The 15,537-nt window shown below is 41.2% G+C and overlaps 1 protein-coding gene across 1 annotated transcript; it reads right to left on the bottom strand.

Annotated features, from left to right (window-relative positions):
* Window positions 1-698: 698 nt before the first annotated feature.
* On the bottom strand, window positions 699-8,572 carry LOC112266163 (eukaryotic translation initiation factor 3 subunit J-A). Its single transcript, XM_024443650.2, is given in 9 exon segments — window positions 699-1,339; window positions 1,607-1,665; window positions 1,668-1,679; window positions 1,823-1,984; window positions 3,147-3,345; window positions 4,141-4,235; window positions 4,336-4,390; window positions 8,239-8,336; window positions 8,462-8,572. Coding segments are annotated over 9 exon segments (837 nt in total). The 5' UTR covers window positions 8,484-8,572; the 3' UTR covers window positions 699-1,204.
* Between the last annotated feature and the right edge of the window lie 6,965 nt (window positions 8,573-15,537).

Below are 15,537 nucleotides of genomic sequence, written 5' to 3'. Positions count from 1 at the left end.
CCTTAGCTTAGTGATGAGCTTTGAGGGTACTATGGTGTTGAACACTGAGCTGTAGCCAATGAATAGCATTCTCACATAAGTGTTCCTTTTGTCCAGGTGGGAAAGGGCAGTGTGGAGTGCAATAGAGATTGTATCATCTGTGGATCTGTTTGGGCGGTATGCAAATTGGAGTGGGTCTAAGGTTTCTGGGATAATGGTGTTGATGTGAAAAATGTGGAGAAAGTCAAGGTGTCTGAATACTTTCCGAATGCACTGTAAGTACGCAAACATATTCCTGAGTGTGTACCCAACATTTTCATAGCAATGTGGCTTTTCTCAAGTGATTTATGCTCCAGGTCTTATTTGGACATTTTCTCCTGCAAATGCTATTGTTGCATTTACACAGGCAGCCCAATTCTGATGTTTTCCCACCAAATTGGTCTTTTGACCAATCACATCAGATATTTTCACATCAAATCTGTTCTGATTGCTCAAAAGACCAATTAGTTAAAACAAATATCAGAATTGGGCTGACGGTGTAAACACAGTCGATGTGATCTCTACTCAAGGATAAATATCGTGGAATATGGGATAAGCAAACTGACATTTGAAGACCTATATTCTTCACAATAAAAAAAATGTTGCTCATATTATTGAACGCCAGTAGCTATTAAAATACATATAATATTGAATGATGCTGGAGACAAATATAGTCAATCTCATTTGCATAGAATACCACATTTATTTTCCTTCTACTTTCAGTCGTCAAACAGTAACAATTCATTTTGTTGACACGTTTATTTTAAAGATAAAATTGAATTCATTGTAGATTTGGAAAAAACGAAGTATGCTGGTAAAACATTTTGGAACTCAGAATATTCTTACAGTGAAGAGAACTCAAGGATCAGTTTCTTGTCTTATTGATCAGTTTCGAGGAATCGTCGAAGGAATCCTAACGAGGAGAAAAAAAAAACATATCGAGATCAGATGTTCGTGTTCTTCGTCAAACCAGTCAACACTTCTTTCAGAATCTTCTTTGTGTGCAGCGGGCAACACAAGGGTGGTTTTCATTGGATGGCTTTGGGCAGTAGAATAGGTCATAGGTCATGCTCCGTGGTGGATGAATCGAGCAGAGCTGAGAGGGAATGGGAAGGACAGTGGATGTCCCCAATATAAGGGCACTACTTGAACAGGTCGCCGTTTGAGACTCAGCAGTCGGTTGGTGTCACATGAAGTCCTCGTAGTCTTGTGCGTAACCTCCATCGAACTCTCCGTAGTCCGCTAGGTCATCCTTCATCTTGGCCTTCATCCCTCCGGCAGCAACCACGCCTTTCTTTTTCTTCTTTCCTTTATTCAGCTGCTGTTGGAAATAAAGAGGGGATGATTAGCATTGACTTATATCACAGGGTTACAAATTTAATTAGGGTCGTGTTCATTTGGGCAAGCAATAGAAAACGTAACAAAACATTTTGCAATGGAGAAAAAAAAAGAAGAAAAATGAGTAGTAGCTCTTTCACTGTTCCAGTCCGTTTTCTTCTGTTTGATGCCTAATGAACAGGACCCAGATAAGACTGATTACAAGCCCAAAAAAAAGTGTACTTTTCTGTCATTTGAAAAGACCACCTACCTTTTCCTGTTTCTGTTTCTCACTTAGTAATACTGTAAGGGAGTTGCTGACCTTTTTAGGTCTTCTACCTCCACTGTAACATAAGAGGTGCACAGTTCAAAAAAATAATCATATTTCATATAATACAGTACCACTGACAGTTGATATGATTGACAAATAACATTGGTTAATTTCTAAATTTATATTATTACAATGGATTATAAAATGAATACTCACATGAGAGACAGAGGTCTCGAAACAAGGACTCTAGGAAACCGGAATAGTGTATGGAACTCTCAAAAGGTGTTATCTTGTCTTTTAGCAACTTTTCAAAATCTGTAAAGTCATCTTTAGAAGAGGGGCTTACAGCGTCAATTCCTTTTACATTGTTGACGACACCTGATTTGGGAAGAAAAAAATAATATTTCAGCACTATGATATTAAAAGTTTCCACTGACAACTTGTGTTGACAATATAAAAAAATTTTTTTTTTTTATACTTCTAGCAAAATGGCTGGTTTTAATCACAGATTCTCTGTAAAGCTTTTTATGGATCTGTAATGTGTAACCTGTCAACTTTAAAATGTTTAAAATGTTTATAATACATACAGAAAGTATTCACACCCCTTGACTTTTCCCATATTTTGTTGTGTTACAGCAAGAATTTAAAACAGATACCTCCATGTCAAAGTGAAATCATGTTTTTAAAAATGTTTACAAATATTTATTGTCACTACAAATATACAGGTATCCTTCCTAACTCAGTTGCCAGAGAGGAAGGAAACTGCTCAGGGATTTCACCATGAGGCAAATGGTGACTTTAAAACAGATAGAGTTTAATGGCTGTGATAGGAGAAAACTGAGGATGGATCAACAACATTGTAGTTACCCCACAATACTAACCTAATTGACAGAGTGAAAAGAAGGAAGCCTGTACAGAATAAAAATATTCCTAAACATGTATCCTGTTTGCAACAAGGCACTAAAGTAATAATGCAAAAAATTGTCAAAACAATTAACTTTTTGTCCTGAACACAGTCTTATGTTTGGGGCAAATCCAATACAACACAATGCTTTAAAAAAAAATGGAGCTAAGCACAGGCAAAATCCTAGAGGAAAACAAGGTTCAATCTGCTTTCCACCAGACACTAGGCAGGTTTCCATTGACCCAGGTCAATTCGACAAAAGCAATGGTGCAAAAAATATTTGGGATGTCTAACGGAAATTAGATTTTTTATTTTACCTTTATTTAACTAGGCAAGACTGTTAAGAACAAATTCTTATTTTCAATGTCGGCCTACTGGGGAACAGTGGGTTAACTGCCTTGTTCAGGGGCAGAACGACATATTTTTACCTTGTCAGCTCGGGGATTTGATATAAACAGACAAACAGGTTTTTATATAAAAGAGACAAGGCCAAACTTTTCCTTTTCCTGTAATACTGGGACCAGTTTCCCAAAGTCATCTTAAGGCTAAATTCATCATTGGAACTATAGGATCTATGGTTCAAATCATGAACTTAGCCTTAAGATGCTTTTGGGAAACCTGGCCCTGATCTCTTACCAAAAGCATCCTGAGCCAGTAGAAGACCAGTCTCTTCCTGTAGTTTCTCTGCTAGCTCTTCCTCTGGTGTGAGTTCCGTTTCCTCTTCCTGTAGTTTCTCTGCTAGCTCCTCCTCTGGTGTGAGTTCCTTTTTCTCTTCCTGTAGTTTCTCTGCTAGCTCCTCCTCTGGTGTGAGTTCTGTCTCATTAGATTCCTCTAACTACCAAGCAATAAATTAGAAATAGTATACTTTCAAATCCAGCAGACAATGACTTGTCAGTCATGGACACTTTAGGCTATACACTGAGTGTACAAAACATTAAGGACACCTTTCTAATACTAAGTTGCGCACGTCCCTTGGGTGGTGGACGATTCTTGATACACACGGGAAACTGTTGAGCATGAAACAACCAGCAGCGTTGCAGTTCTTGACACAAAACGGTGCTCCTGGTACCTACTACCATACCCCGTTCAAAGGCACTTAAATATTTTGTCTTGCCCATTCACCCTCTGAATGGCACACAATCCATGGCTCAATGGTCAAGGCTTAAAAATCCTTCTTTAACCTGTGACATCAACAAGGGATCATAGCTTTCACCTGGATTCACCTAGTCAGTCTATGTCATGGAAAGAGCAGGTGTCCTTAATGTTTTGTATACTCAGTGTATATATACACACACACACACACACACACACACACACACACACACACACACACACACACACACACACACACTGAAGCCCTTTGGGAGGATTTGAGGAAAACACTATTTTTTTTTTGTCTCTGGGAATACCGGATGTACAGTGTAATAATTTGTACCCAATCCAAATGATAAAGACAATTAAAATCATCAAGGCATCCCAAATTTGCTAATATTTATGGAAGCAAAGGTCAAGTTTCTGCTGAATGTTGAGAAGCAAACCAGCAGTCGCAGTAGCTGGATTGGTTACCGTGGCTACTATCATGTACTCCATAGCAACGACAAGCAGAAATCCCAGTATGCAAGGCACTTACCCTCTTTCTCAACTCTTCTTGTTTTTTTCGTTGTAAACTTTCTTTTTCTTTGATTTTTTCCGCTAATTTCTTCTTTTCTGAACGTTTTGTCTCTGCTACAAAAGAAAAGAAAAAACGGAAAAGAATATATGACTTAATTTGAACTTGTATTAATATAATAGGAACTCACTGGTTCAAGTCATGTGGTTTAAATACCTGCTTTTTTCTCTTCTGCGTTCTTCAATTCCTCCTCTTCATCATCCCAGTTATCCTACAAAGAGAACACAGGGTTATGGGAAAAATGGAATGTATGCTTCAGAATGTTGCGTCCAGTCATGGATCTAGCTTTTAGTTACAACCAAAGCCATAACTATTTAGCTTATTCATTGTTCACCATTGGTAAATGCAGTCTGAAACCGAATGACTGCAAAATCATGTAAAAAATGTTTCCTTTACAAGCAAGGAATGTTGACTAAAATTACATTTGAACTTACTCTTTCGGTTAGTCCTTCCGGATGGTCAATTTTAGACAGAATATCCATAGGAAAGTATTGTTAAACCAACTTTTTAAGAGTGCTGAAATTTAAACTGAAAGTTAAATGATCAGCAAACACCTGCTGACGTCAGTCTCGTGCACGTGCCTTCGGTCATGCGCAAACACACGTGTGTACGAGATGCACGCATAGTAAAACTGAAGTCAGTCGGTGTTTACATGGTTTTGAGCATTGTGACAGTTGATAGAAAATGTCAACTTCAGTACTGATGATCAAAAAAGTTGGGTAAACAAATACTGCAGTGGTTAAGGGCGCTGTACTGCAGCGCCAGCTGTGCCACCAGAGACTCTGGGTTCGCGCCCAGGCTCTGTCGCAACCGGCCGCGACCGGGAGGTCCGTGGGGCGACGCACAATTGGCCTAGCGTCGTCCGGGTTAGAGAGGGTTTGGCCGGTAGGGATATCCTTGTCTCATCGTGCACCAGCGACTCCTGTGGTGCTTGTAACCAGCGACAACCTTCTGGCTTGTAACTAACATTTACACGATTTTGCAGTCAGGACGTATATACCAACTCATTTTGTTATTGATTCAATCAGACTGATATGCTAGCACCATTTGGGCTATCTACTGATGTTAACCAGTACAGTAAATCAAAATTCACAAGGCACTCACACATGCGGCTTCCTTCTCTTTTTTCTTACCAGGACACTAATCTACCTACCTCATCCCCATTTTGTTTCTATTTACTTTTCTGCTCTTTTGCACACAAGTTTCACTACTTGCACATCATCATCTGCTCATTTATCACTCCGGTGTTAATCTGCTAAACTGTAATTAATCCGCTACTATGGTCTACTTATTGCCTTACCTCCTCACGCCATTTGCGCACACTGTATATAGACTTTCTTTTACCCCCTATTGCTTCATTGACTGTAAGCTTGTTTATTCCATGTGTAACTCTCTGTTGTTGTTTGTGTCTCACTGCTTTGCTTTATCTTTGCCAGGCAGCAGGGTAGGCTGGTGGTTAGAGCATTGAACTAGTAACCGGAAGGTTGCAAGTTCAAACCCCCGAGCTGACAAGGTACAAATCTGTCGTTCTGCCCCTGAACAGGCAGTTAACCCACTGTTCCTAGGCTGTCATTAAAAATAAGAATTTGTTCTAAACTAACTTGCCTGGTTAAATAAAGGTTTTTAAAAAAATGTAAATGAGAACTTGTTCTCAACTTGCCTATTTGGTAAAATTAAAAACGTGAACCTCAGTAACAGGTGTCACATACGGTGCTTATTCCTGACAAGCCAAAGCTAAATTACATAACTAGATAGCTTCTAAACTAGCAATAGAATGATAGACAGATGTAGCTAATCATTAGCAGGCCAATAGTGCATAGCTGTTGAGTAACGGTAGCCAACGGACTCATCAAGACCATCTAATCTACCTTGCTGTCATCCTAGGGTGGGTGGCTAGCTAGCTAACGCTGTCACAAGTAGAGCAACATTGTTAGCAAAGTCAGCGGGCCTGTCATGCCAAATAGAGTCCCCCCCTATTGGCACAGATAGAACAATGAGACATAGACACGGTTATTAACATGGGCTGCCAGTCTGTGGTATTCATATATTAGTGGATGATGGGTCGAGGTCACACCAGTCATTTATTATGGACAACGAGTCGAGGTCACACCAGTCATTTATTAGTGGATGACGGGTCGAGGTCACACCAGTCATTTATTAGTGGACGACGGGTCGAGGTCACACCAGTCATTTATTATGGATGAGGCCACACCGGTCATTTATTATAGACGAGGGTCGAGGCCACACCGGTCATTTATTATAGACGACGGGTCGAGGTCACACCAGTCATTTATTAGTGGATGACGGGTCGAGGTCACACCAGTCATTTATTGGTGGATGACGGGTCGAGGTCACACCAGTCATTTATTAGTGGACGACGGGTCGAGGTCACACCAGTCATTTATTATAGACGACGGGTCGAGGTCACACCGGTCATTTATTATGGACAACAGGTCAACCTAGTCTGAGACACCTACCTTCCCCAGACCTGGATCCCCATGATGTCCTCTAGGGGTTCTGCCATGCTCTGAGACACCTACCTTCCCCAGACCTGGGTCCCCGTGATGTCCTCTAGGGGTTCTGCCATGCTCTGAGACACCTACCGTATCCCTTCCCCAGACCTGGGTCCCCATGATGTCCTCCATGATCAACCACCCTCCAATATCCCACTTTTCATTACAATTACCTACAGCTACTGTTAATGTCATGTTGTATAATGTAATCTGCTAAGGGACCTGTGCTCGACATATCATCCTGGACACAGTGAGATGCACTACATACACTAGCACTGTAAACACTCCAAGAGGGAAGAGAACAGCTGTGCCTGGATTACAATCTCCCTCTTCAAGTCCACCTCCTGAGACTGGCTGCCTGTCGAGGGAAAGTGACCGGCAGAACAACCTGTAGCATCCACCTCTCCTCCGTCCCACACACCAGAACTGAGATAAAACCCATGCCCTACTTCTGCCAAGACCATCCCCCCAATTATATTATGTACATGTCATTCATACTTCTGTTTTTTCAACGAAATGGTATTGTATTGTTTGTGTTGATGTTAGCCTATATTTATTTATTTCAGTCTATAGCTGTATAATGGTATTGTATTGTTTGTGTTGATGTTAGCCTATATTTATTTATTTCAGTCTATAGCTGTATAATGGTATTGTATTGTTTGTGTTGATGTTAGCCTATATTTATTTATTTCAGTCTATAGCTGTATAATGGTATTGTATTGTTTGTGTTGATGTTAGCCTATATTTATTTATTTCAGTCTATAGCTGTATAATGGTATTGTATTGTTTGTTCTTTAGCTATTTTATTTATTTCAGTCTATAGCTGTATAATGGTATTGTATTGTTTGTGTTGATGTTAGCCTATATTTATTTATTTCAGTCTTACTTTTAATGTTGTTGAAATGTTAAGTTGTTGAAATGTTAAGGTACCCAAAAGTAGTTCAAAGTAATGTTTTCATTAAATAAGCTTTGTTTACATAGTAGGGATGAAAATAAAATCATTTTGGCTGGAATGCTCTCCAAAATTCGACACATTAGCGCATGCCTGGGCAATACCAGTCCTCTGGCCTGATTGGCGTCACCCCCCCACCTAGCAAACACACCTGATTTAAACTAATTGCATTTTTAAAAACTAAAGATCATGATTAGTTAATTATTGGAGTTAGGTGTGTTAGCTGGGGCTGGCGCAAAAGTGTGACACCAATCAGGCCCCACCCTAGAGGACTGGAGTTGCCCAGACCTGGATTCTCTCATCACGCCGTTGATATAGCAACGGAAGCGAATAGCTTCTCGAATGTCATTGTGACGCAGAGGGGGAACACTATTTGGCATGACAGGCCGAATGTTCTGGACACTTTTTCCGAGTCTGTCCTACTCCTGACTTGTCACTTTAGGCAAACTTTGGTTAGATAGCCACTGTTAGGTAGTTAACACTGCTATCATCATATGTACTGATCTAGTTTAGGATGCGAAGAGGTGATTAGATGCTCTTGAAATCAACTACGGTGTATGTGGTTGCTAGCTAACGTTAGCCTGCTATCGTTACCTTGATATCCTCATCCTCATCCTCGCCTTCCCATTTGTCTGCCACAACAGCCTTCTTGGCCCCGATTGCGGGCTCGTCCGGATCGAAAGTGTCAGCATCTAAGACAACAACAAAAAATACACATGTTACAAATGTCAACTATCATCTCTTGTATTTTTAATTGGCAATGTTTCGGTAAACTTGAAGAATGCTCCATTCCGACACAAGTGGATTGGATTCTTACCCCATGAATCTCCCTCCGCCATATTTGCCTGTGTATCTGATCAGAACGAATTCCGTGGGTGTACAATCGGTAACTGGCTCTTTGGTTCCGAGAGAGAACGACGCACACACCGATGTGCGCTGTCATGCTCCCATTATTATTCTTCAGTCATTGCTTTCCCATATTTAGTGGCAACATAGCATCATTCGTTCAAGCCAAAACATAATGTCAGTTATATCATTTCAGAATATCCATTAAAATAGTAATTTTTAGACCATTGAATATAGATGTCACCAATTAGCAGTGGTGTAAAGTACTTAAGTAAAAATAATTTAAAGTACTACTTAAGTAGTGTTTTGGGGTATCTGTACTTTACTATTTATATTTTTTGACAACTTTTATGTTTACTTCACCACATTCCTAAAGAAAATGGTGTAATTTTTACTCCATACATTTTCTCTGACACAAAAATTCTGGTTACATTTTGACAGGAAAATGGTCCAATTCACACACTTATCAAGAGAACATCCCTGGCCATCCCTTCTGCCTCTGATCTGACGGACTCACTAAACACGTGCTTTGTTTTTAAATTATGTCTGAGTGTTGGAGTGTGACCCAGGCTATCCATAAATAAATAAAAATACAAGATAATTGTGCCTTCTGGTTTGCTTAATATAAGGAGTTTTTTTTTAAATTATTCACACGTTTCCTTTTGAGACTTAAGTATATTTAAAACTAAATACTTTTCGACTTTTACTCAAGTAGTATTTTACTGGGTGACTTTCACTTTTAGTTGAGTCATTTTCTATTGACATCTTTACTTTTACTCAAGTATGAGATTGGAGTACTTTTTTCTGCCACTGCAAGTGAGGATGCTTGTAGTTTGTTCAGTTCAGTGTTTTGAATAGCAGGATATTGTAGTAGGCTACACATTACCGGTTGGCATGGCCAAGTTCATTTAAATTGTATGGTGTGCAGTGATGTAGAAATACATTAAGGTACCACTTAATTAGTTGTTTTTTTGGTATCTGTACTTTGCTATTTTTATATTTGACATTTACTTCACTACATTCCTAAAGAAAATAATATACTTCTTACTCCATACATTTTCCCTGACACCCAAAAGTACTTGTTATATTTTGAATGCTTAGCAGGACAGGAAAATGGTTCAATTCACACATTTATCAAGAGAACATCCCTGGTCATCTCTACTGCCTCTGATCTGGCGGACTCATGAAACACAAATGCTTCATTTGTAAATTATATCTAAGTGTTGGCTATCCGTTAAAAAAAAAAAGATTTAAAAAAGTAAAAAATATCTGACAATTACTCAAGTAGTATTTCACTGGGAGACTTTTACTTTTACTTGAGTAATTTTCTATTCAGCTATCTTTACTTTTACTCAGGTATGACAATGGGGTACTTTTTCCACCACTGCTGGTGTGTATGCGTAACCAGTGTGAAATGGCTAGCTAGTTTGTATTTATTATGGATCCCCATTAGCTGATGCCGAAGCAGCAGCTACTCTTCCTGGGGTCCATCAAAATTAAGGGAATTTATACAATTTAAAAAACATTACAATACATTCACAGATTTCACAACACATTGTGTGCCCTCAGGCCTCTACTCCACCACATATCTACAGTACTAAATCCGTGTGTATAGTGGGTATGTTATCATGTGTGTGTATATACATGTGTCTGTGCCAATGTTTGTCTTGCTTCACAGTCCATCAGGTGTTTTTAAATATTTTTTAATTGTTTATTTTACTGCTTGCGTCAGTTACTTGATGTGGAATAGAGTTCCATGTAGTCATGGTTCTATGTAGTACTGTGTGCATCCCATAGTCTGTTCTGGACTTGAGGACTGTGAAGAGCTGGTTTGTGGTGTTTCATTCGGTGACGCCACTCTCTCTGACACCTTGCTCTGACACCCGAATAAAAATACAAATGCAACATGCAATAATTTCAATGATTTGACCGTTTCAGTTCATATAAAGGAAATCAGTCAATTCATTAGGCCCTAATCTATGGATTTCACATGACCCGGGCACAGCCATGGATGGGCCTGGGAGGGCATAGGCCCACCCACTGGGAGCCAAGCCTAGCCAATCAGAATGAGTTTTTCCCCCACAAAAGGCTTTATTACAGCGAGAAACCCTCCTCGATGTGTGACTTAGCTAGCTGGACTTTGGTTTGAAGTGTGTGCAATGCACACTTGTGGAGTTGGAGGGCTGGAGCGAGCGAGGAATGGCATCCCTTGAGAGGGCAAGAACGAAATGTATGTAAGGAGAAGTGCAGTATTATCATAAGGAGATGTATACTTGGATTACGGAGGAGGAATGGGGGAAAAAGAGAGGCAGAGGAGGTTGAAGAGAGAAGAGGAGGAAGAGGTTGAGCTTGAATTGGATAAAAATGTCAGGAAAAAGGGAGATGGTTTGTTAAAGAAGACTGGTAGAAAGTGTAAGCAGAGGGTGCTGAAGACAGGAGGAGAAATGGAAGTGAATAAGGGCGAAGTATCAGAGGTGTTAGGTGTGGTGCAGTTCTCTGAGCCTGAAGCTTGCACCAAGGATCAGGATAAAAGATGAGTCTGTGACGGTAGGAGTGACATTTTTGGAAAAAGTGGACCCTTGCATTTTGGCTGATCCATTTGTGGTTTCAAGGATGGGTGAAAACGAACTTTAGGTGCTGTGGAATCGGTGAAGGTAACCCAAAGTCGTCTTGTGATAATGTTTGTGTTTCTGTTGGTCAGAGGGAGTTGGTGCTCCATGTTAAACGAATGGGGGCAATGTGAATTATTTTGCTCTCAAGAAAATGGCGCCATTGACAGAAGTGATTACTGGAGTAGCGGTGAAAGTGGACCAACGAAAAATCTAATCAAATTTTATTGGTCACTTACACATATTTAACAGATGCTATTGGTCACATACACATATTTATCAGATGTTATTGCGGGTGTAGCAAAATGCTTGTGTTCCTAGCTCCAACAGTGCAGTAGTATCTAACTAAATGCTTGTGTTCCTAGCTCCAGCAGTGCAGTAGTATCTAACTAAATGCTTGTGTTCCTAGCGCCAACAGTGCAGTAGTATCTAACTAAATGCTTGTGTTCCTAGCTCCAGCAGCGCAGTAGTATCTAACAATTCACAACTATACACACAAATCCAAAAGTAAAATAATGGAATTAAGAAATATCTAAATATTAGAATGAGCAATGTCGGAGTGGCACAGACTAAAATACAGTAGAAAAGAATACAGTATATACATATGAAATTAGTAAAGCAGTATGTAAACATTATTAAAGTGACAAGTGTTCCATTATTACAGGGACTAATGATTCCATGTCTATGTACATAGAGACTGTGGCTCTAAGGTGCAGGGCTGAGTAACCGGGTGGTAGCCGGCTAGTGTTTGGCTATTTAACACTCCGATGGCCTTGAGATAGAAGCTGTTTTTCAGTCTCCCGGTCCCAGCTTTGATGCACGTGTACTGACCTCGCCTTCTGAATGATAGTGGGGTGAACAGGCCGTGGCTCGGTGGTTGATGTCCTTGATCTTTTTGGCCTTCCTGTGACATCGGGTGCTGTGGTGTCCTGGGGGGCAGGCACTGTCCAATGCGTTGGGCAGACCGCACCACTCACTGGATAGCCCTGCGGTTGCGGTCGGCGCAGTTGCCGTACCAGGCGGTGATACAGCCTGACAGGATGCTCTCAATTGTGCATCTGTAAAAGTTTGTGAGTCTTATGGTGAGATTCACGGTGTTTGTGATGCTTGTCGTTTGGTGCGATGCAGACGGAGGCGTAAGTGATGAAAAAAAAAGTTGTCTGTTCTTTTGAGTTTTGTTGTTGAGTCTTTGCCCGACAAAGTGATGTTAGGATATCAGTTAGCTTTTGTAACCGAATACATTACATTGTTACATGTGTCAAGCTTACGGGCATGTGGCAGCAGTGTGTAGGAGGGAGGTTTCTAGGTGTGCAGAAGGGCATGAGACAAAGGAATGTGTAGCATTGGGGAAAGAAGTGGTATGAGTTAATTGTAGGGGTGCCCATGGGGCTGGGGTGCCAGGCATGTCCGGTGAGAGAGAGGCAGGTTGAGGTTATCAGGATTAGAGTAGTGCAGAAGTTGTCGTTTGCTGAGGCAGTGAAGAAAATAGAGGGAGATGGGTCAAGGGTGAGGGTTCCTGAGAGGAGTGGTGTGAGTAGTAGATCTGTACCAGTACAGAGATAAGCCAACAAGTTATATATGTTTCAGTAAGAATGGATTTTTTGACCACTACGCTTCTCAGGAGGCTGTTTGTGCTTTTCTAATAACCAATTTCTGTGTTCATTTAAGTGACTGATTTGAACAAATCCTCACTCTCAGTATCTGCAATTTGGCAGAACGCACAGAACCTTTTGTTTTAAGAATGAAAGGATCTCAGTTTCAAGGTTTCAGCTTGGAGAGAAGAAGCCTCGTGAGGTATTGGTCGGTCTCATGCATGAATCAAACGTTAATGAATTAATTATGCATGATGAATGAGCTAACTCATGCCTATGTAACGAGACCGTAAGTAGTAGATATCTAACGGGACTGCCGCGAACAGAGCTCCATATCTAACGGGACTGCCCCGATAGAGCTCCTGACAGACGTGCATGACGGTGTATTAAGTTTTGTTGGAACCTCTCCAGTTAACTGTTAATAAACAACGATTCATTTAAGATTGACTTTGAGTGTCCCTGTGTAGAATTTCCACGACAGATGCTTCGAGGGTGACTGTTGTCGATGTGTGCACTGGGTCCCTGGTTCAAGTCCCAAGTTGGGGAGAGGAGAGTAACGGAAAAAGTACTGTTTCAGTGCATTCGGAAAGTATTCAGACCCCTTCAATTTTTCCATTTTGATAGGTTACAGCCCTATTCAAAAATAGATTAGATAGCTTTTTTCCCCCTCATCAATCTACACACAATACCCCACAATGACAAAGCCAAAAAATGTTGACTTTAAACAAGTCTGCAAAAATGTATAAACTGAAATGACATTTACATAAGTTTTCAGCCCCTTTACTCAGTACTTTGTTGAAGCACCTTTGGCAGCCATTACAGCCTTCATGGGTATGATGCTACAAGCTTGGCACACCTGTATTTGCGGAGTTTCTCCCATTTTTCTCTGCAAACCCTCTCAAGCTCTGTCAGGTTGGATGGGGAGCATCTCTGCACAGCTATTTCCAGAGATGTTCTATCAGGTTCAAGTCTGGGCTCTGGCTGGGCCACTCAAGGACATTGAGACTTTTCCCGATGCCACTCCTGCATTGTCTTGGCTGTGTGCTTAGAGTTGTTGTCCTGTTGGAAGGTGAACCTTCACCCCAGTCTGAGGATCTGAGTGCTCTGAAGCAGGTTTTCAAAAAGGATCTTACTGTAATTTGTTCCGTTCATCTTTCCCCCGATCCTGACTAGTCTCACAGTCCCTGATGCTGAAAAACATCCCCACAGCATGATGCTGCCACCACCATGCTTCACCGTAGGGATGGTGCCAGGTTTCCTCCAGACGTGACACTTGGCATTCAGGTCAAAGTGTTCAATATTGGCTTCATCAGACCAGAGAATCTTGTTTCTCATGGTCCGAGAGTCCTTTAGGTGCCTTTTGGCAAACTCCAAGCAGGCGGGCATGGAAGCCATTCCTCATTAAAAGGCACGGCTTCCGTCTGGCCACTCTACCATAAAGGCCTGATTTGTGCAGTGCTGCAGAGATGGTTGTTCTTCTGGAAGGTTCTCCCATCTCCACAGAGGGGCTCTGTCACAGTGACCACTGCATTTTTGGTCACCTCCCTGACCAAGGCCCTTCTTCCCCGAACGCAGTTTGGCTTGGTTCAATTTCGAGTCTCATAGCAAAGGGTCTGAATACTTACGTAAGGTATTTAATTTGTTTTATTTTGAATACATTTGCAAAAATGTCTAAATACCAGTTTTTGCTTTGTCATTATGGGGTCTTGTGTGTAGACTGATGAGGGGGATAAAAGTAATTTAATCCATTAAAGTCTAATGTAAATTAGATTATTTTTAATCAAGGGGTCTGAATACTTTCTGCACTAGATGACCAAAAGGTATGTTGCTCTGTGCACGGGGGCTCAATTCATCCCAAAGGTGTTCGATAGGTTTGAGGTCAGGACTCTGTGCCGGCCAGTCTAGTTCTTCCACACAGATCGACAAACCATTTCTTCTGTATGGACCTCGTTTTGTGCACCGGGGGCATTGTCATGCTGAAACAGGAAAGGGCATTCCTCAAACTGTTGCCACAAAATTGGAAGCACAGAATCATCTAGAATTTCCATTCACTGGAATTAAGGGGCCTAGCTCGAACCATGAAAAACAGCCCCAGACCATTATTCCTCCTCCAAACTTTACAGTTGGCACTACGCATTGGGGCAGGTAGCGTTCTCCTGGCATTCACCAAACCCAGATTCATCCGTCGGACTGTCAGATGAATGTGATTCATCACTCCAGAGAACATGTTTCCACCGCTCCAGAGTCCAATGGAGGGGAGCTTTAACCCATTCCAGCCGAAACTTGGCATTGCGATCTTAGGTTTGTGTGCGGCTGCTCAGCCATCAAAACTTATTTCCTGAAGCTCACGATGAACAGTTCCGGTGCGGACTTTGCTTCCAGAGAAAATTTGGAACTCGGTAGTGAGCGTTGCAACCGAGGACAGACGTTCTGTGAGCGTGTGTGATCTACCACTTCACAGCTGAGCCATTGTTGCACCTAGACAATTCCACTTCAATCACAGCACTTACAGTTGACCAGGGCATATATTTGCCGAACTGACTTGTTGTAAAGGTGGAATCCTATGACGGTGCCACGTTGAAAGTCACTGAGCTTTTCAGTACAGGACATTCTACTGCCAATGTTTGTCTATGGAGATTGCATGGCTCGGCTCAATTGTATACACCTGTCAGCAACAGGTGTGGCTGAAATAGTCAAATCCCACTAATTTGTAGGGGTGTCCACATACTTTTGTATTTTTTTTGTGTGTATGTGACTAATTGACTAAGAGTATCTTGCTAAAAAATGTATGCGTCTCGGCTCATACTGATGCAGGTCAAAAACAAAACGTAAATCATTCATTTTCA

Source organism: Oncorhynchus tshawytscha, linkage group LG01 (assembly GCF_018296145.1).
Source record: "Oncorhynchus tshawytscha isolate Ot180627B linkage group LG01, Otsh_v2.0, whole genome shotgun sequence".
Lineage (NCBI taxonomy): Eukaryota > Metazoa > Chordata > Actinopteri > Salmoniformes > Salmonidae > Oncorhynchus > Oncorhynchus tshawytscha.
Note: the sequence above shows the minus strand (reverse complement) of the source record. Positions and strands in the feature narration are given on the sequence as shown.